Here is a 26,032-nt window from a genome sequence, read left to right as displayed (position 1 = left end):
CCACAGAACCCTTGCATAAACCTGCATTGTGTCCCTTTTCCAGCTGGTTCCCAACAGTTTTTGTTTGACCATTCCCGGCTGTTCAGAATAGGTGCCCCCTCATTGTGTTTTTAAATCTTTGTTGCACTGTACATTGCCTGCCTTTGTAACGCTATAGTACAATGCTAGTTTCAGATAGACTGGTTGAATATGTGTGGTCAGCCTATTCTCCCACACTACGCTCAGCAGGGTTAATTTCATCCATCAAGCTGCAACAATATTAAAATTAGCCATGCAGATTGCATGGCAAAGTCCTCCTCCACATTTGCATTGGAAAATCAAAGATTACATTGGGGTGAGTTGACCTTTCATTCTCTAATTATTTTATAAGCTTGCTATACAGCTCACTTGCTGTCCGATTTGAGGATACATCTTATCTATGCATTTAGTTTAGGGAACTAAGAAAGATCAGGATTGAATTGTATAAGGAACTGTATAAGGAAGTACCGAAATATGTTGCCCCGCTCATTCTTGTTAATATTATAACGTTTACCAGATACAAATTATTGCTTTGCTCTGTACATAAGAGGATTGTAAAAATGAAACCCAGGTCACTTAATCCTTAACCAGAGCACTTATGTCTCCATCGATATCTTATCTTATCTTATGTATTCAGGTTAAGCCATGGGAGACTGGTCCATTCTTGGCCGTTTCCTGTCCGAGGTGCAGAACCACTCCACAGTGATAGGGAAGATCTGGCTGACCATGCTCCTCATCTTCCGCATCCTGCTGGTGACCCTGGTGGGCGACGCGGTCTACAGCGATGAGCAGTCCAAGTTCACCTGTAACACCCAGCAGCCCGGATGCAACAACGTCTGCTATGACACCTTTGCTCCCGTGTCGCACCTCCGCTTCTGGGTCTTTCAGATCGTGCTGGTCTCCACCCCTTCCATCTTCTACATCGTTTACGTCCTGCACAAGATCGCCAAAGATGAGAAGCTGGAGGTCCAGAGGGGGCAGGTGCTGGCCCAGAGGCCCGCCGCCAGGAAGTGCTTTGCGCAGCTGGGTAGAGACGGGTGCATGGAGGCCCTTCAGGTGGGCATGCCCACCTACTGTCCCCAGTACCGGGAAGACTGGGAGGCCCAGGAAGAGGACGGAGTGGAACAGAGCCTCCTGGAGGAGGACTACGGCGAGGTAGGGGAGGATCCCACCCAGCTGTCCAGCCAGGTGTTGCTCATCTATATCCTTCATGTGTTACTGCGCTCTGTCATGGAGATCACCTTCCTGGTTGGCCAGTACTACTTGTTTGGATTCGAGGTACCTCACCTGTACCGCTGTGAGACCTATCCCTGTCCTACTCGTACAGATTGCTTTGTGTCACGTGCCACCGAGAAGACCATCTTCCTAAACTTCATGTTCAGTATTAGCTTGGGCTGCTTCGTGCTCAACATCGCAGAGCTCCATTACCTGGGCTGGGTCTACATCTTTCGTATCCTCTGCTCGGCCTGTTGCAGCCCTAAGAGGGATAGGGTGGAACTGTATTCAGACCACAACCCCCTGCTGCTGCAGCTAAAGCACTCCCTGAGGGGAAGGCTGGTTCTACAGACCCCAGCTCCCATAGCCCAGGAGAAGGTTGGAGGTCTGCTCACTCATGCACCAGCTATCTCCTTCCAGACAGACTCTACTGTGGAGTGCACCTCCAAGAGGAACCCAGAGGAGCGAGACAAAGTGAAGGTCAAGTTGGCCAACATGGCCAAGCTAGGACGGACGAAGAAGTCTTGGCTATAAAAAACAAGGAGCATTTAGCATTTTGTGTGAAACGGAATAACTTGTAAGGAAAGACTGGCAGAGCGCATGGGGAGTTTTTATTTTTTCAGTTGTGACACAATAATTATCATTATTGTGGCTATGATTTATATCCCAAAATTGTAAATCTAGACAAAGCCCTTTTATTTAGAAACATTTCAAGAGAGTTTATGGATTTTTCTTTTTAAACTTAAACATGGACAATGCTTTACAATACCTCACCAGATGCAGCTTACTGACTATCAGGGTGCTGTGAAAAAGGAAGTGTTTTCTTTTTCTTTCTTTTTTTTGCTGTGAATATTTGTTAAATCAACTTGACATTATTTTTTTGTTGGAGGAGTTGTATGTACCTTGCATGTGAAACACTTTTCATTCTTCCATTACCATTGTAAGGATTTTAAAACACCCTCTGCTTTTAGATTTCCAACGCTTTTTAGGTCTTGACAATCAGTGCTTTTCCTTTCAGAATGATGTTTTGTTCACCTGTATTTTGCTGGAAAAGATTTCCATGTGTCTCTCTATATGCTGCCAGTGCTTGTAGAAGTATTGGAATAAATTTTAAATACAATGCTCCACCACATTTCTCAACATGGACTCCTTATTACTATTAGCTTGCAGTTTATGCTCAGATCTTCTTTGTAGTTTATTAATCCTGCTGGGGAAATTAAATTCCAGCTTCCTCATGTTCATGATGGTCATGATGAGCAGTTTGGGGGTTTTGTGTCTTGATCAGAGACCGGTGACGTTCTGATTGACTGAGCCTGACAGGCTTTCCCTATAAGCATTCAATCTGAGATATATAGCCTATTGTTGTATGTTTTGAAGCAGGTTTAGTAACCAATAGTGATGCTGAATCATATTCATTGGCCAAATATTATGAAGGGATTGCCTTGCTGACATTGGTTGAGGTACACAATTAAATATATGTCACACTAGCATACTATTATGTGCAGTAACAGTGCAGTGACAGTAGAGGAGGTACAGGCTACAAGCAGCAGATGCTGGTGCAAGATTATTGGTGTTCAACTTCAATTATGCACAGTGGTGGAATTAGTGTTGTTTTCGTCGACTTAAAAGCAAGACGAAAAATGTTCGTCGACTACCGTTTTTCACTGACGAAAACTACATGGAAACGAAATGAAAACTAAGCTACGATGACTAAAACTAAGACTAAATATGTTGACAATTTCGTCAACAGATAAAAACTAGAATAAAATGTTAGGGAGGGACTAGTGGACAGGAGATACAGTATAAGTAAAAGACAAGTCATTTTATACTTGGTTGCATGCTGAAAATAGCCTATCTACAAGATCGTAGATTGTAGATCGCTATTTTCAGCAAGTGTAAAATCAGCCATTATGACGGCATCAAGGCACCGCCAAAACACATTTTAGTCGACTAAATCTACAGTTGATTGAATAAAATCTTATGACATTTAGTCGACTAAAACTAGACTAAAATAGGTGACTAAAATGTGACAAAAACTAAGTGAAAACTATTCAAGAGACTATATGACTAAAACTAAAATAGAAATTTGCTGCCAAAAACAACACTGGGTGGAATTGTAGACGGTTCATAGGAGATAGAGAACCCCAGGTACATATTTAAAAATCTTAAAATGCCTGTAGGGGTCTCACAATATATCGTGCCACACTATAACCCGATATTAAAACTAATAAGTATCCTCGCGAGACAATTATCTATGACTGGCCTCCACCCTATATATCGGCCCTGCAAGGCCCATATAGCTTTGTTCCATTATTGGCTCAGCAGCAGGTTTGAACTGGAAACAGACATTACAGTTACAGTACACCTTCATAACTGTTTCCAGTTCAAATCTGGTGCTGAGCCAATCAAACAATTGGGGAAATGAACTGGAACAGGACACAGGTGTGCCACCTTCTGAAAACTGGGTTTTCTTTCCATGATTATGCCATTTTGTAGTGGTCTCTCCGAATGATGATTGATTGATTGATTGATTGATTGATTTATTAACAGTTTGCAGTACATTTCAAGTCCGTCCATCCATCCATCCATCCATCCATCCATCCATCCATCCATCTATCTATCTATCTATCTATCTATCTATCTATCTATCTATCTATCTATCTATCTATCTATCTATCTATCTATCTATCTATCTATCTATCTATCTATCTAAAGTCTCTGCAGTGTGTAGGTGTTTAATCCACGTAACTCGGGAACCGTTCACCCCACCGACTTCAGATTCGACACACGCGTTCCAAACCCCCACAGGGAGTGCAGTGCCGAGTGTCAAGTCGGTCGGACCCACGGTTGTCCAGAACCGCCACAAAAGGCCTCTGCCCGGGATCTGGACAGCTAGGCCCAGGTTCCATAATGGAGCTGGCCTGTTCTGACATCACACCACTATACATATTTGGGCATGCCTGACACAGAACTCCATAAACTGGCATGTTCTGACATCACAACACTCCATATTTGGGCATGAATGACACAGAACTCCATATAGTGTATTGGAATAAAGGGACACAGAGAGACACATACAGAAATCCGACAGATGGGTGGAACAGGTACTCTGCATGCAAACGGGACACATATTTTATTTCATTTTTTTTGCATATAATGTGTATATTTGTATGTCCTAATGTTTTGATGAATTGAAAATATGTAAACAATTAAGTCTTAGTGCCTTTTCTGGTTTTATCCTCTTCTTAGCAGTTTTTGTATTGACCTGTACCTTCCTTGAACTGTATCCATTATGCAATCTGTTAATAAAATGATCAATCAATCAATCAATCAATCAATCAATCAATCAATCAATTTTCTACATGCTGGTTGTTTTTATATCATACTTGCATTGACGGTCTGTAAGTTTCCCTATACAGCCCATTGAGCCCAGAGCAGCCATTGATGCCAATATTTTTGTTCTATTGTGAAACAGCACCCTTTTATATAAGGCCTTATTATACGCGGAAATAGCAAAAAAGTTAACTTTTCTGAGGAATATTCACATGTAGGCCTAATCCTGATTCCTGGTCCTATACTCTTCTGCCAGGCAGTGCCGGTTCTAGGCCTTTTGAGGCCCTAGGCAACATATTATACAGAGCCCCCCCCCCTCCTGCTTTGCCACGCCGGATAAAAATTGTAAATTTGCCATGAAAATTCTTCAATCTGGTGCACTTTGAGATCAAAATTAAGAAGCTAGGTGGGGGCCACATATGTTTATAAACAAATCACAAATGTTTATAAACAAATCCCAAATGTTTATAAACAAATCCCAAATGTTTATAAACGAATACCAAAATGTTTATAAACAAATCCCAAATGTTTATAAACAAATACCAAAATGTTTATAAACAAATCCCAAATCCCATGAGACTTGGTCCTACCCCCCCGACCATGAGACTTACTACAGGTCAACTGGTAGTGGTCCTACCCCCCCCCCCCCATGAGACTTACAAATCCCAAATGTTTATAAACAAATCCCAAATGTTTGTAAACAAATCCCAAATGTTTATAAACAAATCCGTTTATAAACAAATCACAAATGTTTATAAACAAATCACAAATGTTTATAAACAAATACCAAAATGTTTATAAACAAATCCCAAATCCCTTGGTCCTACCCCCCCGACCATCAGTGCCGGTTCTAGGCCTTTTGAGGTCCTAGGCAACATATTATTATTCAATCTGGTGCACTTTGAGATCAAAATTAAGAAGCTAGGTGGGGGCCACATGTGGCCAGTAGCCCATGTAAGGGATACATGAAAAAAAAAAAATCTTCTCCCTGTGACGAGGCCCCCTCAGTGGTTGAGGCCCTAGGCGACCGCCTATGCCTAGAACCGGCCCTGCTGCCAGGGGTCGATCAAAACCTGACCTTTGACTTATTGTGTTCTTCTTGAAATTGATGGTCAGAAGTTTTACTTTTGCTGCAAAATCATGAAATTCTTCAATAAATGAATAAATCATGGTTAAAATTAAAATCTCAAATAATCTAAATACTGACCCATTTTTTTTTTAGAAAGTGAAATATCCCTTAACAAATGTTAAATGTTTAGAAAATGTATTCATTCAGTACTTTGAATGGATTTCACGCACGCACGCATGCGCACACACACACACACACACACGCACGCACGCACGCACGCACGCACGCACGCACGCACACACACACACACACACACACACACACACACACACACACACACACACACACACACACACACACACACACACACACACACACACACACACACACACGGTAATTTGGTTGCTTCGTTCCTTTCGCTATACCTACCTATTCGACCTCTGTAGGCGCAGAAATCACTAAGTCACCAATTTCGATGCAACATCTTGAATGAAGTTCAGTCGACGCACGCGCTCCGCACACGTCTGTCTCTCCCACTGACATAACGATAACAAGGTAAGGTTTCGTCAGTGATGTCACAATATCAAGATTGGGGGGCCCTTATTGGACCAATATCAGAACAGGTAATGCTTGAATCATTGCACCCGGTCACCCGCCATTTCATCCTTTATTTATATGTTTTGTCAAAATTAACGAGGTCAACACGTTTTTCTTTTGAAAATACGTGATTGATTATTTGTATTCATTAACAGTTTGGAGAATGACAGTACATTTCTAGTACTGTGTTGTTAACTGTGGACAACACCATAAACTAAAGCAATACATTTGTTTACAAGAGGGTCCACCATGTTCAATTCATCAAAACATTTAGAGGCGTACTACAAATATACGCTTCTAATACAGCCAAAAACAGGAAATCATCATAGGAGGTAAAAAAAAAAAGGGAAAATAAACATGATAGTGAGGGGGGAAAGGGGTGTGTGGGGGATTCAGATGTATGCAGCCTCATTTTGGTTGTACAGTACAAATAAATGCAATAAAATGCAGTATAAAATATATGGAAGGCCATTTGAAACCACACACACACACACACACACACACACACACACACACACACACACACACACACACACACACACACACACACACACACACACACACACACTGTCAGTTGTTTGCTACGTCACCATCACATCCTGATTCTGTTCATCCTCATGTGTCCCATCAAATTTTCGCCGAGGAGGAGGAGGAGGAGGAAGACTTCCGGTGGTGTGTCATGGCGGTGGCATGGTAAATCTCGCTGAAAGGGGGAGAGAGAGAGAGAAAAAAAAACAAGACGCCCCTATCGTTCTTCGTTCCCCTTTCTTCCCCCCCCATGCGTCGGTGATCCGGGACCAGGTTTCATGCCTCCTATCTTAACATTGTGACTTCCGATCGGCCCCTAGACGTCGGATCTGCGAGCAGAAGCTGTCCGCGGTTTGGCTGCCATCCGCCCGGCCATGGCGGCGCACAAACCAGTGGAATGGGTCCAGGCCGTGATTACTAGATTTGATGATCAGGTAATGGAAAAACAACAACAACAACAACAACTAGATGATGATGATTAATACATTTGATTCTGTCTGATGTGTGTGTATGTGTGTGTGCCTGTGTGTGTGTGTGTGTGTGTGAGTGTTTGGTGTCGCGAGCATTTCTTGCAGCCCTTAAAAAAAAGGCCCCGAGACAGTTCCGCCTGCGTTTGTTGTTCGACAAACGGCGGCGAGTATTGTTTTCTTTTATGGACGCCACATTAAGGTGCATTTCTTCCGACTAGGAGTGAGTGGTCGAAATTACATTATTGTGCTAGCTTTAGAATAAAGATACCCCCAAGGATCCGTCAGTGATGTCACCGTGCTTCAGCCTCGTTGGGGTGGTCTCAAGCAAGCAAGCACGCGCGGGCGGGCGTGTGTGATGTTTACACCAAAAATGACGTTTCTTTAGTTGTAGTTGTACTGAATTAAAAAAAAAGTGTTTAGGCGATTAGAGGCTACACACACTTCCGATTGATTGTGACGTCACTGCAGCAACCCCCGGTATATTTTGTTTTCATAATTTGGTCAGTCAACAGATGGATCCCAGGTTGGCTTCATGGTCTGCGTTGTTGTAGATTGATGATAACGCTTACGGTGTAGTGATATGAACTTATGAAGTATATAACGCTGTAATTCATGCCAAAGGGGCTAGCTGTGGACGTTAGCTGGCCTAGCTAGCTAATGTAAACAAATGAAGTGTGATTGAATCGCCACACACTGGACTGACAGGAGGAAACGGCACCATTCCCTCACATGAGGAAATGGCTGTGTTATTATTATTATTATGACGAGTTATACTTTTTCATTATAGACTATATGAACATGCAAGCTGGGAGCTACCTGCAGTTACAGGTTGTCTCTTTGATGTGGCAAATAAATGGTCTGGCTAACTATTCGATATCTTGCATAACGGTTGCTTCGATCTCCCATGACTTGTGAATGCCACCTAACTTTTCATTACTAGTAGTACAAGTTTGATTTGTAAGAGATGCAGAAAGCCATGGTGTCTTAAATGTCAAGTTAATATTTTTGCTTATTACATAGGGCATAAACCATGTACAGTGCCAACAGAGAAAGCTATTAACAGTGTGAGTAGGTGAGTAAAACACATTTTTGTAATTTGTAAGGGAGCAACACTTACACATCCAGCGGTATAAGTCTCTGCTTCTGGTGTTGGTAGCCACAGATTAGGGATTGGAGGCGAGTTTAGTGGATCAGCTCAGATCATTACAGTTTGAAGCAAGTGAAATAAGGGATTAAGTCAATCTCTTGTTTGTTGTTACTCCAAGCTGTTCTGGAAGCCTTCAAATCAAGGGATTACATTTCTTGGCTTCAGTCAGTTTGACCTTTATGTTTACTAGTATTCTTTTATGGATTGAAATGTAGATTCTTCTGTCACTTAATTATTTGTTCAACAATAGCAAAGTGACCAGTGATGCAAAGAGCCTGCATCCTGCAGACTCGCTAAATTCAGAAAGGACGCAATCATGTCACCTTCCGGGGGCCCTGGGACCTTCCGGGGGCCCTGGGACCCATCTAAAAGACCTCCCCTGGGTCCTGCAAAGCATGGCTCTTACAGTACTGATGCAAAATGACACACACACACACACACACACACACACACACACACACACACACACACACACACACACACACACCAGGCAACAACTGCATGTATCACATTTAAGTAAAAACTATTGATATTTTTCAAGCCATGTAATAGCTAGATTTTGCCAACTAAAGTGAGGGCTACCCAGTACTGTATTTATAATGGCCACATGGTGTCTCACGTCGTTAGTGTTTAACTGCTGCCTTAAACAACAACATCTAAAAGTCCATAGACTTGGCTGCCATTCGATTTACGTCATAAGTGCTCTAAACAAACATTAAAAAGCCCATAGACTTGGCTGCCATATACATCAGTACTACTCAGTCATAACTGATTACTCAATATAGATGTGCTCCAATCAGGTTTTTTTTTACGGCCGAGCCCAATCACGATTGTTTTTCTCACAATTGGCCGATTGGGGGCAGTTGGTAGTGCTGTCGCCTCACAGCTAGAAGGTCCTGGGTTCGATTCCCACTGGGGACGCTGTGGGCGTGTTCTCTCCTCCGCGTCACCACCAGTGCCCATACCCGAGGCGCAGAGGCGTGGTTTGCAAAAGGTCCTTTCTGTGTGGATTTTGCATGTTCTCCCGTGTCCCCTAGGGTAGGTATACCCTCACAAAAACATGCAGTAATCCTGGTCTCTAAACTACTTCCCCCTGGCCAGCCGGGGCGCCTGATGGAGGGGAAAGGAACTGGTCGGAATAACGTCTTCCTTCCACGCGCTACGTCCGACCGGGGAAACTCTCTCCTGTCAGGTGAAAAGAAGCAGCTTGGACTCCTCATGCATAGAAGGAAGCATGAGGTCAGTCTGCTGCTCCCCCCATGTTGGCAGAGGAAGTGTAGCGCCCAGGATTACATTAGATAATTGACACTGGGTGAAAAAATGGGTTGTAAAATCGTGGGATAAAAATGATAATTATATGACAAAACGGACTGAAAAGTGTGTGTGTGTGTGTGTGTGTGTGGGGAGGAAGGGGGGCATGTTTAGGCCGGTCACAAAGATGCAAAACTATATTATATTATATATCTGATTGACGTTCATGCCACTTAAATGGTATAAAAGACGGTTTATCTCTAGATCAGGTAAATTGCCGATCGGCAATTTAGTCATTTGGAGTGAAAATCATGCCGATCACCGATCGATCGGAGCACCTCTCCTTTCTAGATGGTATTTTGCCTCGTACATCCTGTAGGGCTAATATGCACACAGCGGGTGTCTATGTGCCACATGTTAAGTCAGAGTGCATAAGGCAAAAGATGGCTCCTCTGTGTGCCTTTTTTTTTGAGGAATGTCCAGCCCTGTCTCTGTGAAACAAAGACGTTACTGACCATGCTGTGCCGTGCCAGATCCAAAACAGGGGCTGGGTCTGTTTACATGTTGTGCATTATGTGCATGTGAGTGTGTGTCACTCTGAGTGCATGCTTGCGCCAAGGGACTGTAGGGCTGGGCAATATTTTGAATTCCTCCTTATTATTTCAGTGAATATATTCTACAATTCATGGATTCGGATACCAAAAACATGCTTTCAACAATATGGGGAAATGAGTTAGCAAAACAAAAACAATCACCTTCTTTCTATCTCTCCGTTGCTTACAAATAAGTTTAGGGAAAACATTATGACAAACTGAATGTTTCAAGAGAATATTATTGACAAAGGTGAAAAATCTTTCAGAAAATTGTCATGATTTAGAAAACTTTCTTTTTAATTTCGACGTCAGGCCTAAATGGGTTAAGATTCAACGTTTCGATCACTATACGATCTTGGAGAAATGGAGATTTCCTGAAATTCCTGAAGAAGATCCTAGTGATCGAACTGTTGAATAAACCAGTGGAGCTGAATATTACCAGTGTTGCGGACTCGAGAGAATATCGAGACATGGAATTCAGTCTCTGTGAAACGTAAGCCTTTTCAAATGATCACCTGTGATGCACATTTTCAAGCTGTCGTCCCATATTTGAGAGCTCATGACTGGAATGATATATTGTAGGGTCATGGGTCAACAATGGTTTTCATGCCAAGGACCTCATAGTTGAGAGAGACAATTTACAATTTAGGCATTTAGCAGACGCTCTTAATCCAGAGCGACTTACATTAAGCAAGAACAAAAGCATGGGAATACATCACATAAAAACATTTATCATGAAACATGCGTAAGCTAAGAAAGTAACAGTGGAATATATATATAATGAAACTATACATATGAACTATACATATATACTACTATGCTATACATATGTACTATGGCGTGCTATGACTATATACAATGCAATTATAGTGCTGTCTACATAACATGCTATAAGTCTGTATCAAATGCTATCTAAGAGAGAAAGGTGAAACCCCCACTGCATATCCAATCTACTTTATTTATAAAGCACATTTATAACATTGTTGAACCAATGTTTTGTATTGTATGTTTTGTATTTTGAACCAATTGTTTTGTACACTCGGTACAACAAATATATATAAAAATACTAAAATAAAATACTGAGAGCAAAACAACAATACATAATAGACAGTGCAACGTAAAGACAATGCAGTGGAAACTATTAATCGGCATCATGTTCAAACTCCAGTCTTCAAATTCAGATTTTAAACACAAGCAAGGTTTAGGAAGCTCTAACACGAGGTGGAAGATAGTTCCTCAGTGTGGGCGATGCGACGGAAAATGATCCTTCTCCCTGGGAGTTCAGCTTTGTGTTTGGTTTAGTTCAGATCTTTTTCACTTAAAGCTGTAGGAAATACTTGCCATCAATATAGTGGTTGCAAAGGTATTAATTGATTGCCCGAGTCCCGTGGTGGGAGTTATGGTCTGTTTTTGGTGAATATTAAAGGACCACTACACCGCTTTTCAACCTATCTTCATATAATAGGTCCTCACTAGCCTCGATACCCAGGCTTTCATTTCGTCTGCGCGAAAAATGAAAGCCTGGAGGAACGCATTGGCTGCCTTGGTCTAGAAGTGGGAGTCAACGCTTCCGGGTGGGTGTCGCTCCAAATTATGTGAAGTAGCGCTTCACTAGGTGGGAGAGGAGTGGCCAGGGCTGACGGACAGATCGGTGAGATCCAATCAGGGCGTGCGCAAATCTCAGCCGCGACCCACCCCTATAGACCAGAAGCTTAACACGTTAGCTCAGACTAGGTCCTCACTAATAATCATGTAAAAATGGCACGATTGTTTTCTACTCAGTCTGTGTCTCATAGGAGGGCTGTGGGCAGTTTAGAAACCGTCTTCCAGGGACATCATCATTAGGCAGATTTTTTTTTAAACAAAAATGTTTAGATTTTCATTATCGTGAGAACGATGGCTTCCATTTTCCAATTGCAACTTTTCAGGACTAGAAAGCCTGCAGTTTCTATTAGCTTGTATTTCCCATCGATGATGTCACTGGAAGACGGTTTCTGAACTGCCCACAGCCCTCCTATGAGACACAGACCGAGTAGAACATTTTTTCCTTTAAGTAGTTTAGGGCGACGCATAAAAAAATATCTGTGTTTGTGATTTGTATTGTTGAACTACCGGTATTTCTTTCTACCATAGACTGTAGAGCAACATTTGTTCAACTTTGACCCCTCTGTCACTAGTTGGAACTATGATTTTGTACTGCTGCTCTCGTAGTGATACTGGACATAAAACATGTGACAGACGGGTCAAAGTTGAACGAAATTTGCTCTAATATGGTAAATATGGCTCTGTCGTTGGTCCTTAGAGGATTCTTCAACTGTCTTCCCGCCCCAAAATGGGTTAATATTCACCAAAACCAGACCACAACTCCCACATGGTCGACTCAGGCAATCAATGAACACCTTTGCAACCACTATATCAATTGCAACCAGCATATTAATTGCAAGCATTACGTCCAAAAATCTTCTGAACTAACCCTTTAAGAAGTGCCTGGTCAGTGGAGCTCGGGACCCTTGTAGATTCAGTGTTTGCCCTAGCCAGAAGCTGATAGTGTGGGGGGGGGGGGGGGGGGGGGCTTTCATGTCGGGCCTGTGGCGTTTCACGGCCGCCTACTAATCATACTGTCGTGGCCTATATATCGTATAAGGGAAACACTGATATTCTTTCTTTGGGAGGTACGAGTTCTGATATGTACAATGGTGCCAACTCATTTAAAGACTTAAAAACAATCAATAAAATGTTAAACTCGATCGAGTCGATCCTGTAACGCACAGGGAGCCGGCCTGGTGTAGGGAGGCGAGAATCGGGTGAGATTGTGGTCATACTTCAGTGACCCTGTTAAAAGACGAGCTGCCACGTTTTGGACTAACTGTAGTCGTAAAGTGCACTACAGTAGTCGACTCGGGTTGAGCTAAAAGCCTGGATAAGACGTTCAAAATCAGAAAAGGTTACAGCAGACTTCAATCAATCAATCAGATTTATTGTTACTTCCACAAATATACACTGAAAAAAAAACACCTGGACCTCTTTGGTGGGGACGTAACAACTACAAAGAAAGATAAGAAAGCATTCTAGCATGAAATTCTCCTTTAAGAACGGAGTACAGCAGAACAAATACTTTCACACTTATACCCTATGTACTGTACTGTACTGTCTATACTTGGTCCCCCTATACTTGGCACTGGGTCTGACATGAGTTGACATGCATATATTGTCAAATATAAGTATAGTATATACATACAATCTGTCACCATGTTGAAAGAAACCAAGGTAAAAAAAATCACATTCGTGTGATGTGAGCGCGTGCCTTTCATCATCACAATGATGTCAACAACATGACGTCACGGACATTTGCTGCTCAAACGGACATTCCGTGACAGACGGCAAAAAAAAAAGACCTGGCGCCCCTATTTCACAGATGTCGTCATAGGTGAATGTTGTGTAGAAAATCTTTATTTAATTTTATCCCATGATTTTGCAACCGATTTCTTCACCCAAGTGTCAATTATCTAATGTAAGAGCAACAGACTGACCTCATGCTTCCTTCTATGCATGAGGAGTCCCCATGACAGGGGGTTGTTTCCCTGTTTGGACGTCTGTAGCGCGTGGAAGGAACACGTTATTCCAACCAGTTCCTTTTCCCCTCCATCAGGCGTTCCCCGCCTGGCCAGGGGGAGGCAGTTTAGAGACCAGGATTACTGCATGTTTTTTGTGAGGGTACCTACCTTAGGGGACACGGGGAGAACATGTGAGGGTACCTACCCTATAGGGGACACGGGGAGAACATGTGAGGGTACCTACCCTAGGGGACACTGGGAGAACATGTGACGGTACCTACCTTAGGGGACACGGGGAGAACATGTGAGGGTACCTACCCTAGGGGACACTGGGAGAACATGTGACTGTACCTACCTTAGGGGACACGGGGAGAACATGTGAGGGTACCTACCTTAGGGGACACGGGGAGAACATGTGAGGGTACCTACCTACCTTAGGGGACACGGGGAGAACATGTGAGGGTACCTACCTTAGGGGACACGGGGAGAACATGTGAGGGTACCTACCTACCTTAGGGGACACGGGGAGAACATGTGAGGGTACCTACCTTAGGGGACACGGGGAGAACATGTGAGGGTACCTACCTTAGGGGACACGGGGAGAACATGTGAGGGTACCTACCTTAGGGGACACGGGGAGAACATGTGAGGGTACCTACCTTAGGGGACACGGGGAGAACATGTGAGGGTACCTACCTTAGGGGACACGGGGAGAACATGTGAGGGTACCTACCTTAGGGGACACGGGGAGAACATGTGAGGGTACCTACCTTAGGGGACACGGGGAGAACATGTGAGGGTACCTACCTTAGGGGACACGGGGAGAACATGCAAACTCCACACAGTAAAGCTCCTTCCTTTCACACCAAGTCGAGGTGCATGATTATTGTTTGTGGCAATTTTGCTTTATATTGACACAGGACATTAACCCATTCTGGGCACGGGAACCCCTTTTGGTGTTTTAAACATTGTTATAATTTAGCTATTGGAAAAATAGCAGATCTACAAGCTCATAGCTCGCCACCGAGTGGCGCGCTACGAGCTTGTAGGTCTGCTATTTTTGAAAAATCGTAAAAAAATGTGGTGCAAATCTTTGAATATTATATATTCTTTCAAAGTGAATGTTTTTAAATGGGTACTAGACAGGCTATTATCAAACTGGGTACTTGGGGCACTACATCGTCTACTCTTATTGTGTTGCAAAGCATCATCACCCTGTTCTTTTTTTTTTTATATATATTTTTTATCCCACAATTTTGTAACCCATTTTTCACCCCTGTGTCAATCATCTACTGTGATCCTGGGCTCTACACACCCTCCGCCAACCTGGGGAGAGCAACGGACTTAACTCATGCTCCCTTCATGCCTGAGTGTCCAAGTTGCTCCTTTTACACCTGACAGGGGGGAGTTCCCCTGGTTGGACGTAGCGTGTGGAAGGAACACGTTATTCCAACCAGTTCCTTTCCCCTCCATCAGGCGCCCCGGCTGGCCAGGGGGAGGCGGTTTAGAGACCAGGATTACTGCATGTTTTTGTGAGGGTATCACCCTGTTCTTATATAAATCACCCTGTTCTTATATAAATCACCCTGTTCTTATATAAATCACCCTGTTCTTATATAAATCACCCTGTTCTTATATAAATCTGTTTCATTTGAGCGGTGCAGCCGCCCGGCGCCGCTTCCTATGCATAGCTTTGTGTGTCTGTCCGCTTTGAGCACGGAATCGATGACTTCGATTGGCTGATGTATGATGACGTTCTTCTCATCGTGCTAAAAAGGCAACGGCGCTCACTTCACAGTTCACACGAGTATTATTTCTTTTTTCTTACGAGACTACTGCGCACATCACAGTGGAATGTCATTGTTGCGTGTTGTTCGCGTTGTGCAGTTTGAAGTGTCAAAAGCTTTCTTGGTGAATTGTTTATGTCAAACAAACTACCCACTGATCGGAAGTTCACATGGATGGACCCCTCCCTACCAATAGTCGGTGTCTTGTGTGTGTTTGTTTGTGTGCACTGTGCACGTGCGTGCGTGCGGTATAAGGCGAGGCTTGAGGACAAGGCTTCTTTGTTCCTCCACTGTAGGATGTCTACCCCCCCCCACACACACACACACACACACACACACACACACACACACACCCCATCTCTTTCTTTTTTTCTGCTCTCACTCACTCTACCGTTTCTGTCTCCTCTCTAATTCTCTCTCTAATATCTCTCTTTTAGCCATTTCTGCTCTCCTCCCTCGTATCTCCCCTATCCTGTCCATTGTATCTAGTGTATAAAAACTGTGACAACACAAAGCCTAGAAAAACTGTCATTATCTAATCAGATATAGTGTAATCATTTATTATTATGTTTGTTACACCATTAAAAAAAAACGCACTAAACGCAATTAATCATTTATAAAAAGCACATGCAGAAACTATAATGGTGGAATAAATAAATGTCGGGGTGTAAAAGTCACTTTTGTTGTTGAACAAGCGCCTGTTACTGGACACTTGACGACCCAGACGTCCTATTCCTAGCATCATGACTGCAGCTACTGTGTTCTTCTCTCCCAAAGCTTCCCATCAAAGCGGGCCACCAGAACACCCACACCAAAGTCAGCACCGAGCACAACAAGGAGTGTCTGATCAACATCTCCAAGTACAAGTTCTCCCTGGTGATCAGCGGGCTCACCGGCATCCTCAAAAATGTCAACAACATGGTGAGTGGAGTTTAAAAAGACTATTAAACTATTCAGGAACAGTATATTTGTTTCCCTTTTTGTCGAGGAAGCAGCATCACCGTTGTGCTATGTGGGGTGTCCCCAAACGTCATCATTTGATTGGAATGTGCACATGTGTGCAAGGAAAGGACTGTGTGGGAGATTTCTGAGATTCATGAATGATGACGCATACAAAAAGATAGAAGCTGGAGGGGGGGAGGTGGTCAACGGGGCCAGGGGACACACCTGTCAATCTCAAACGCACCGGACTTCTTATTTTTTGTCAAATATGTTTTTATTGAACAGATAAATTATTACAAACATTACGATATGAAATACTTTTTTTTAATCGTTTCTACTCAGGTAATGGACAAGGGGCAGCCAAACCTTATCAAACTGTCTCTCCCTGTTTCTCAGGAAATAATTTATTCTCTCAAGATGAAGTGTACTAGCCATTTCATTTAACCAGTGCTTAAATGCAGGAGGCTCTTCCTTCTTCCAGTGTGTCAGAATTAGTTTTTTCCACCGGACTTCTTATTAAACACATGCAAGATAAACATGCGGCGCCACTGCTACCACTCTACGGGGTTAAGTGTGCTTTTGCCTAACTGGTAGTAGATTTGGATTAGGGGTTCCCTTTGGGTTATGATAACCAGCTGGGTTTCTGCTGTCCAGCGATATGCCATTAGACAATGAAGAAAATACACAATGCCAAGTTCCAACGATTTAGATAGAATTTAGCCTACGCCGATGAAGTCTAATCTGTAAACCATTAAGTGGCACTTTAAGGAACCTTTTAAAATAAACATAACCATGCATGTATGAGCTTTGGTTTGACGTGTTGCATTCTGAAACATCAATTTGAATTGCTTGTACAGTAACCAGTAATCGAGAAGCAGGGTGACATAGAAAGATCCAGGATCGGGTTGACCGATCCAACATTTGTCTTTGTGTCTTCAAAATGTAGAAACCAGGTGGTCACTCATAACAGCAATAATAATAATGGTGTATATCGCAAGCAAAAATAAGCTTACAATACAGATACAGAATTACATTTGGCGTGTGTGTGTGTGTGTGTGTGTGTGTGTGTGTGTGTGTGTGTGTGTGTGTGTGTGTCTCGCAGCGGATATTTGGGGATGTCCAGGAAAAGAACCTCTACCTCTCACAGCTGGTCATCCTGGACACACTGGAGAAGTGCCTGGCTGGGGTGAGCGTTTATCATCTCCTCCTTCTGTAACAGCAAAGACGCCTCAAAAGCCCTAACCTCTCAGGACGTTGAGTCTAGTGCTCTTAACTCGCTATATGCCAAAACCCCTAACCTCTCAGGACGTTGAGTCTAGTGCTCTTAACTCGCTATATGCCATCGAGGTCGCTGCAGGCTGAGCTTATTAAAAATAAAAATGTCCCCACCCGCTGTGTAGTATAAAGGGGGCAGGTCCCTCTAGGCTTTAAATCCAATCAGAGGCAGGTATGAGGTCTTTCCAAAATAACGGGTGCACGGCAGCCATATTAAGAATTTGTGCCACTTCGATGGACTTGGATGAATGTGGTGGGTTTGGGTTGGGCTGGGTTGGGCTGTGAACTCTAAACCAGTCGTTCTCAAACATTTTCATGTCAAGGACCCCCACATTGATATGCATTCTGCAGACCCCCCATATGAAAATATTTTCTGCTAGGGAAATGTTTGGAAGATTTATCAATATGTTCCGAAAATAGCCGATCTACAAGCTAAAAAATGTGCAGTAATGGGACGCGTTTGTGAGCTTGTAGATTGGCTGTTTTCAAAGTATAAAATGGGATTAAAGTGGTAGAATGTTCCATATTTTGCCGTGGACTGCCTGGAACTTCCTCAAGGAACCCTCGAGGTCCTCAGACCAAACTTTGAGCATCACGCAGAGGCCGCCCAGACGGTAGATCGCTGAAGAAGGAAAGGCCAAAAATAAACCAAAATCTACAATAAAATCAACTAGATAAAGTGCCCCTCAGGGCACAGCGGAGGTTAGGATGTGGCCTCCTGGTGGCGCTCTAATACGCCAATGTGAAAAGTGTGTCATTTCTTCTTACGCCTTGGATGGCAATTGGATGATTTGAGGCATTTTGTTCCAAAAATGTGATTCCCCCCCCCCCCTGTATTCAGCTATAGTGTAGATTTTTGTCCCAAAACAAACATTAAATGCCATTGACAATGACTGGAGAATTTACGTCGTATGTGTCTGAGCAAATAGACATCTCGCGTCATGTACGATGATGAGAGCGCCCCTCACTTGACACCGTCACGGGTACGAGTTTTACCTCTTCTTTCTATAGTAAAGGGCCTTCAACAGGGGGTCCTCAGAGTTACTACAGGTGGTCCTCAGAGTTACTACAGGGGGTCCTCAGAGTTACTACAGGGGGGGTCCGCCAGATCTTTGTGTGATAGGAAGCATTGTAGCCGATCTGTAGAATAGATCGGCTATTTTAAGAGTTTGTGTAGAGCGAAAATGAGCAGACCGAGTACAGAGCTAACGGTCAAGTTGACTAAATATTGATGGTTTAAAAGGTTAACTATCTGAAAATACGCGTTAGCAATGCATGACATTACACGTTAGCATGACTCCAACTATATATATGAAATCCATGAAAACGTTTAATCTGCAACAGTTTTATACAGTTTTATTTGTAGTGGGGGGGGGGGTCTCTTTCTCAGTTAAGGGGTCTGTGGGCTGAAAAAGACCCCTGCCGTATGGTACAAGTACCCTCCCTCTACTTGTCCACCTCCAAAGATAGCCAGGCTAAAGTCCCTGACAGCCCAACCTGTGAATCCATCCATCTCCCAATTCATCTGCATTTACTTGAAAGCCTTTTTCCGAAACAAAAAGGCATAAAATTATCGAACGTCTCTGTTCTGCGCTTCGAGCAGACGCAGACGCGGCCCTCTCTGGTAATGTACTTAAGCCCCCCATCAATCCTTGCGCTCCCTCCTTTCCTAGAGGTACCTCAGCGACCCGGCAGGCCCCAGATTACATTTGCAGGTGTTTCCTTCACTTGAGTTAGTGCTGGGCCCAGGGCTCTGAACCAGGGCTGGGCCTCCGATGGGAGCCCAGGGCTCTGAACCAGGGCTGGGCCTCCGATGGGAGCCGTGGCTAGTTTCCTGTATAGGCCTTTTTTTTTCCTTTTTTTTTTTCATTAGCGCACCCGCGGATGGAAGCCAGCTGCTATCCTGCACATACTTACATACTTGTTTAACCCATTCTGACCTGAGATCAGATTCATATGAGGTTTCCACTGGACACACACTGGTCTGGTTAACCCATTCTGACCTGAGATCAGATTCTAAAAATGTCAGTCGCGATTCGATTTTTCAAAAATAGCAGACCTACAAGCTCCACCGAGTGGCGCGCTATGAGCTTGTAGATTTGCTATTTTTCAATAGCTAAAGCATGACATGATGCTAACACCAAAATGCGTTCCCGTTCAGAATGGGTTAAGTCTCTCTTTTCTCTGTTAATGTCTTTTTCCCTCTCTGTAAAACCAATCGAGAGAACCCCCCCCCCCCCCCCCTCCTTGGTTTCTGGTCCTGATATGTCAATGTATGTTGAGGTCTGTTTTTCAAAGCTCAAAATGTACTGCTTATAGGCCGTGTAGTATAATCCAGACATCGCTAACGTCTTTGGGCTATATGGATCAAGCTGCCAGCTCCCATTGAATTCAAATAGAAGTATGATGGGTGAGTTGCTAGAAGAAAAAAAAAATCACACCCTTGTCAGCGTCATATTTTGCGGAATTATCAGCTCTTATCATCATGACTCATCCCATACTTACTGGCCAATGAGAATGCCTGTTGCCTGTGATTGGTTACCTGATTTGCTCGCTTACATAATGACGTACGGTACATTTTGGACATCTGACATCATTTCTCCGTTCGCCGTCAATAGCAAAACTTGAGACGTGTGCGGACAAAAGCTGTTTATAGAAGGGGCTACCGCCGCTTAAAAATCACACCCGTGTGAAATGAGGGGCGCTCTTATCATCGTACATCAATGGGAATACTTTGTGTAGGACAAAAATAGCCGATTTGCTCGTCTCCATATGACGTAAATTCTACATTCATTGTCAATGGGAATTTAATATTCATGTAGTAGGAAAAAAATTACCGATTTGCTCAGACACATGGTCAATGGCATTTAATGTTTGGGTTTAGGAGAAGAATCTACACTATCGCTGAATATAGGCGCCCCTCAAAAAAGGGGACAGACGGGCAAGACTTCTCTCTTAAATCATGATGATTTCAGTTCAGTTGTCTTTCATAAGATAGACAGGTGCTACTTATTGTAGTCCTGTGTTTCATCGTGCTGTACTGTACTGTACTGCTCGTTTCATTTATTTTATTTAGTCGCTCAGCCAGTCCCCCTTTGAACAATTGACCATCTGCAGACCGCGGCCATCAGAGTTTGGAAGCGCTCGTTTTCAGTAAAGCAACGTCCTGCTGCCTCCTGCATTATGTGCAGATTCAAAACGGGTGGTACGCAGGGGCAGTTGAGTGATGTCTAACGAGCACTTCCAAAGTGCAACGCATCCAAAAATAATCACCCGCAAAGGAAAGAAAGTAGCTTTAACACCTTTATGAACACATTTGTGAAGAAAGCTAGTGGTAGTTTGCATGTTCTCCCCCGTGTCCCCTATAGGGTAGGTATACCCTCAAAAAAAAACATGCAGTAATCCTGGTCTCTAAACTGCCTCCCCCTGGCCAGCCGGGGCGCCTGATGGAGGGGAAAGGAACTGGTTGGAATAACGTGTTCCTTCCACGCGCTACGACGTCCAACCAGGGAAACTCCCCCCTGTCAGGTGTAAAGGAGCAACTTGGACACTCAGGCATGAAGGAAGCATGAGTTAAAGTCCGTTGCTCTCCCCAGGTTGGCGGAGGGTGTGTAGAGCCCAGGATCACATTAGATAATTGACACAGGGGTGAAAATGGGTTACAAAATCGTGGGATAAAAAAGAAAAAAGAAAGCTAGTGGTAAGCATTTCTTTTTGCAGATTTGCCACACATTTAGCAAATCTTCTCTAACTATATCTCTCCATCCTCTTTATTCCCCCCTTCTCTCTCTACAGCAATCTAAGGACTGTTTGCGCCTGGACGAGACCATGCTAGTAAAGCAGTTGCTTCCGGAGATCTGCCACTTCATCCACACGTACCGCGAGGGCCACCCGCACGCCGCTGAGCTGCGCGCTTCGGCCTCGGGCGTCCTCTTCTCGCTCAGCTGCAACAACTTCAACGCCGTGTTCAGCCGCATCTCCACCAGGTGACACTAATGGACACTAAACAGCCCGCGGACCCCCCCCTGGCAATATATGCCAAGGGGGGGGTCCATAAGAGAAGATCTTTATGGCTCTTGTCCCAGGCTACAGGGAGCTGACCCTGTACTGGTGAACAACATGTTTGTGTCTTGTCCCAGGCTACAGGGAGCTGACCCTGTACTGGTGAACAACATGTTTGTGTCTTGTCCCAGGCTACAGGGAGCTGACCCTGTACTGGTGAACAACATGTTTGTGTCTTGTCCCAGGCTACAGGGAGCTGACCCTGTACTGGTGAACAACATGTTTGTGTCTTGTCCCAGGCTACAGGGAGCTGACCCTGTACTGGTGAACAACATGTTTGTGTCTTGTCCCAGGCTACAGGGAGCTGACCCTGTACTGGTGAACAACATGTTTGCGTCTTGTCCCAGGCTACAGGGAGCTGACCCTGTACTGGTGAACAAAGTGTTTTGTGTCTTGTGTCCCAGGCTACAGGGAGCTGACCCTGTACTGGTGAACAAAGTGTTTTGTGTCTTGTGTCCCAGGCTACAGGGAGCTGACCCTGTACTGGTGAACAAAGTGTTTTGTGTCTTGTGTCCCAGGCTACAGGGAGCTGACCCTGTACTGGTGAACAAAGTGTTTTGTGTCTTGTCCCAGGCTACAGGGAGCTGACCCTGTACTGGTGAACAAAGTGTTTTGTGTCTTGTGTCCCAGGCTACAGGGAGCTGACCCTGTACTGGTGAACAAAGTGTTTTGTGTCTTGTCCCAGGCTACAGGGAGCTGACCCTGTACTGGTGAACAAAGTGTTTTGTGTCTTGTCCCAGGCTACAGGGAGCTGACCCTGTACTGGTGAACAACATGTTTGTGTCTCATCCCAGGCTACAGGAGCTGACCCTGTACTGGTGAACAAAGTGTTTTGTGTCTTGTGTCCCAGGCTACAGGGAGCTGACCCTGTACTGGTGAACAAAGTGTTTTGTGTCTTGTGTCCCAGGCTACAGGGAGCTGACCCTGTACTGGTGAACAAAGTGTCTTGTGTTCCAGGCTACAGGGAGCTGACCCTGTAATGGTGAACAAAGTGTCTTGTGTTCCAGGCTACAGGAGCTGACCCTGTACTGGTGAACAACATGTTTGTGTCTTGTGTCCCAGGCTACAGGGAGCTGACCCTGTACTGGTGAACAAAGTGTTTTGTGTCTTGTGTCCCAGGCTACAGGAGCTGACCCTGTACTGGTGAACAAAGTGTTTTGTGTCTTGTTCCAGGCTACAGGGAGCTGACCCTGTACTGGTGAACAAAGTGTTTTGTGTCTTGTTCCAGGCTACAGGGAGCTGACCCTGTACTGGTGAACAAAGTGTTTTGTGTCTTGTGTCCCAGGCTACAGGAGCTGACCCTGTACTGGTGAACAAAGTGTTTTGTGTCTTGTTCCAGGCTACAGGGAGCTGACCCTGTACTGGTGAACAAAGTGTTTTGTGTCTTGTTCCAGGCTACAGGGAGCTGACCCTGTACTGGTGAACAAAGTGTTTTGTGTCTTGTGTCCCAGGCTACAGGAGCTGACCCTGTACTGGTGAACAAAGTGTTTTGTGTCTTGTGTCCCAGGCTACAGGAGCTGACGGTGTGCTCGGAGGACACGGTGGACGTCCATGACATAGAACTGATGCAGTACATCAACGTGGACTGTGCCAAGCTCAAGAGGTTGCTCCAAGGTCAGCCCTAATGTCCTCGCAAACCATTGTTGATGATAATGTATCAATATTCTTTTGTGAAATCCCCCACAATGTCATCGCAATATCGATATTGAGGTTATTTGGTGAAACGCACGTATACTGTGATGTGGAATTGTGTCCATATTACCAAGCCCTAGGTTTGGTCGGCTTTATCTTTTTACTAGTTATTTTCTAGAGGTTAAACTACTGTAGGTGAAATTGTTTTCCCCTTCCTTATGATGTTACGCTAAGATCCTGTATTTTTTTGGGGGGGGGGGGGGGGGAAGATATCGGGCAGAAACAGGAAAATCGGTACCGTATGTCGTCTTACCTCCATGGTCTGTCGTTGCTTTTCAGAAACCGTACTGAAGTTCAAAGCCCTTAAGAAGCCCGCCCAACTAGCTGTCATCAACAGTTTGGAGAAGGTAATCTTTTCTAACCAGTTTCCACCATTGCATGGAGATGATGGCCATGTCATGCTTCTAAATGCAAAGATATACAGTTCTGGGAAGGCCATTGCTAGCTGAGCAGTTGTTGCAAATAATGGTCTACAAACTCTACATGTATAAATACTTAGCTGAACTTTTTAAAGTGCTCTGCTGAAAATGCAGCTCAGCTCAGAGCTCTTTAGAATAGAAGGCAGATGCTTTGCGGCATCTTCTCTTTATTGTTTGAATGTAAAAAAAGAATCACACCTGTGTGAAGTGAGGGGCGCTCTTATCATCGTACATCATCAGGACGTAAACTAGACAATATGCCTATTTGCTCAGACACATCCGACTATAAATGCGCCGTGTCTCGTGAGGTATTATCAGGTTCCCAAGTTGCATCGTTCCCAAGTAGGCTGGTGGCCGACGGGCACAGGGTGATGATGTAAATTCTCCATTCATTGTCAATGGGAATGTGATGTTTGTGTAGGACAAAAATACCCATTTGCTCAGACACGCATATCATGTACATTCTCCAGTCATTGTCAATGTGAATTTAATCCCATGGACATCTACACTAATTGCTGAATATAGGAGCTAGCGCCCCTCAAAAGAAAGAAGACAAAACCTTAGGGGAAACGGCAGGGAAATATCTGGGAAATGTTACGATGTTGCACTTTTATCAGTGGACTCGTGCGTGCGTGCGTGCGTGCGAGCGAGCGAGCGTGCACACAGTAGAGGTCATTGTGACACTTAATTGCGTTGTTTCTCCGCAGGCGTTTTGGAACTGGGTGGAGAACTACCCAGATGAGTTCACCATGCTCTACCGCAGACCACAGACAGACATGGCAGGTGGGTACAGACTGAAGGGCATTCTATTTTTTTAAAGGACCACTTTTCAACCTATCTTCATATAATAGGTCCTCACTAATAATCATGATAAAATGGCAGAATGTGTCTCATAGGAGGGCTGTGGGCAGTTTCGAAACAGTCTTCCAGTGACATCATCATTAGGCATATTTATTTTTTTACAAAAATGTTTATATTTTCATTATCGTGAGAGAACGATGGCTTCCATTTTCGCATTGCAACTTTTCAGGACTAGAAAGCCTGCAGTTTTTATTAGCTTGTATTCCCCATCGATGATGTCACTGGAAGACGGTTTCTGAACTGCCCACACAGCCCTCCTATGAGACACAGACCGAGTAGAAAAAAATTGCGCCATTTTTTCATGATTATTAGTGAGGACTTATTACATGAAGATAGATTGAAAAGTGGTGAAGTGGTCCTTTAAGCCATTACTGCCGTACTAGATGGGCAGAGGGGAGAGACACATAAGGCAGAGGACGGTCGGAGAGAGAGGTGAACGCGACAAAGGGGTCCCAAGATGGACTCAAATCCCCTCCCTTGTTGGGGTGCTCTGCGGTGAGCACCCCCCCCAACACACCTCATTTATTGAATGGTTGAAAAACGAGGATTTCTTAACGGATCTCCTTTTTTTTCTCCAAATTCAACAAGACGTTTTGCTTGGAGTCAACATTTCGATACCAGTGGAGTCTTAGGAGGAAGGCAACATGAGTTTTTGACTCTGATCCTGTTTATTAGTTTTGGATAATTAGATTTGGCTCCCGAACAAGCTTCCGATTGGATTTGGCTCCAATTAGCGAGGCCTCTCTCAATGTCTTTAAGGTAAAACATTCCTCCTATAGATGTTTAGATCTGACCTCACCGTGGCCCCCTCGGTCATGAAACATTGTCTGGTGGTAACGGGGGGGGGGGGGGGGGGACCATGGGTCTCTTGTCTAGTCTCGCACACCTCACCGTGATTACGCAGCCGTGACGTTTTAGAGTTGAAGATGGAGTGCTGTGATTTTTATACTTGTGGAGTTTCTTTGGAGTTAACATTACTCTAATACAGGGGTTCTCAACCTGGGGGACGTGACCAAAGTATTTTGGTAAAAATCACACCCGTGTGAACTGAGTGGTGCAACTCCACCCCCCCCCCACCTCTCTCTCTCTCTCATTAGCAGGCAACAGTGCAGCACTGTCCCTCTCTCTGTTTCTGGCACAACAGTGCCCCTACTGGTACTGATAGTCATATACTGGTGCTCATTAACCAACACATAGACAGACACACACATAGGTGAAC

General features: G+C 44.2%; 2 protein-coding genes across 13 annotated transcripts in view; both read left to right on the top strand.

The window, feature by feature from the left end:
* Positions 1 to 663: 663 nt before the first annotated feature.
* LOC308320799 (gap junction delta-2 protein) lies at positions 664 to 1,767 on the top strand (the record flags this gene model as incomplete). The annotated part of the gene is made up of 1 exon (XM_080771477.1): positions 664 to 1,767. One exon carries the CDS (start codon positions 664 to 666, stop codon positions 1,765 to 1,767), a length of 1,104 nt encoding a protein of 367 aa, XP_080627603.1.
* Positions 1,768 to 6,915: 5,148 nt separating this feature from the next.
* The window catches only part of nf1a (neurofibromin 1a), a 118,431-nt gene continuing 99,314 nt past the window's right edge, over positions 6,916 to 26,032 (top strand). For all 12 annotated transcript variants that reach the window (XM_080771537.1, XM_080771544.1, XM_080771542.1 and 9 more), the window contains exons 1-7: positions 6,916 to 7,194; positions 16,340 to 16,483; positions 17,607 to 17,690; positions 21,575 to 21,765; positions 23,349 to 23,455; positions 23,813 to 23,880; positions 24,660 to 24,735. In XM_080771537.1, coding sequence (XP_080627663.1) covers positions 7,135 to 7,194; positions 16,340 to 16,483; positions 17,607 to 17,690; positions 21,575 to 21,765; positions 23,349 to 23,455; positions 23,813 to 23,880; positions 24,660 to 24,735 — 730 coding nt within the window. In that variant the 5' untranslated portion in view covers positions 6,916 to 7,134. The remainder of the gene's footprint in view (positions 7,195 to 16,339; positions 16,484 to 17,606; positions 17,691 to 21,574; positions 21,766 to 23,348; positions 23,456 to 23,812; positions 23,881 to 24,659; positions 24,736 to 26,032) is intronic.

The sequence above is a fragment of the Protomyctophum bolini genome (assembly GCF_963924005.1).
Source record: "Protomyctophum bolini genome assembly, chromosome: 9".
Taxonomy (NCBI): domain Eukaryota; kingdom Metazoa; phylum Chordata; class Actinopteri; order Myctophiformes; family Myctophidae; genus Protomyctophum; species Protomyctophum bolini.
The sequence above is the reverse complement of the archived record's forward strand: the minus strand, read 5'-3'. Positions and strand labels throughout refer to the sequence as shown.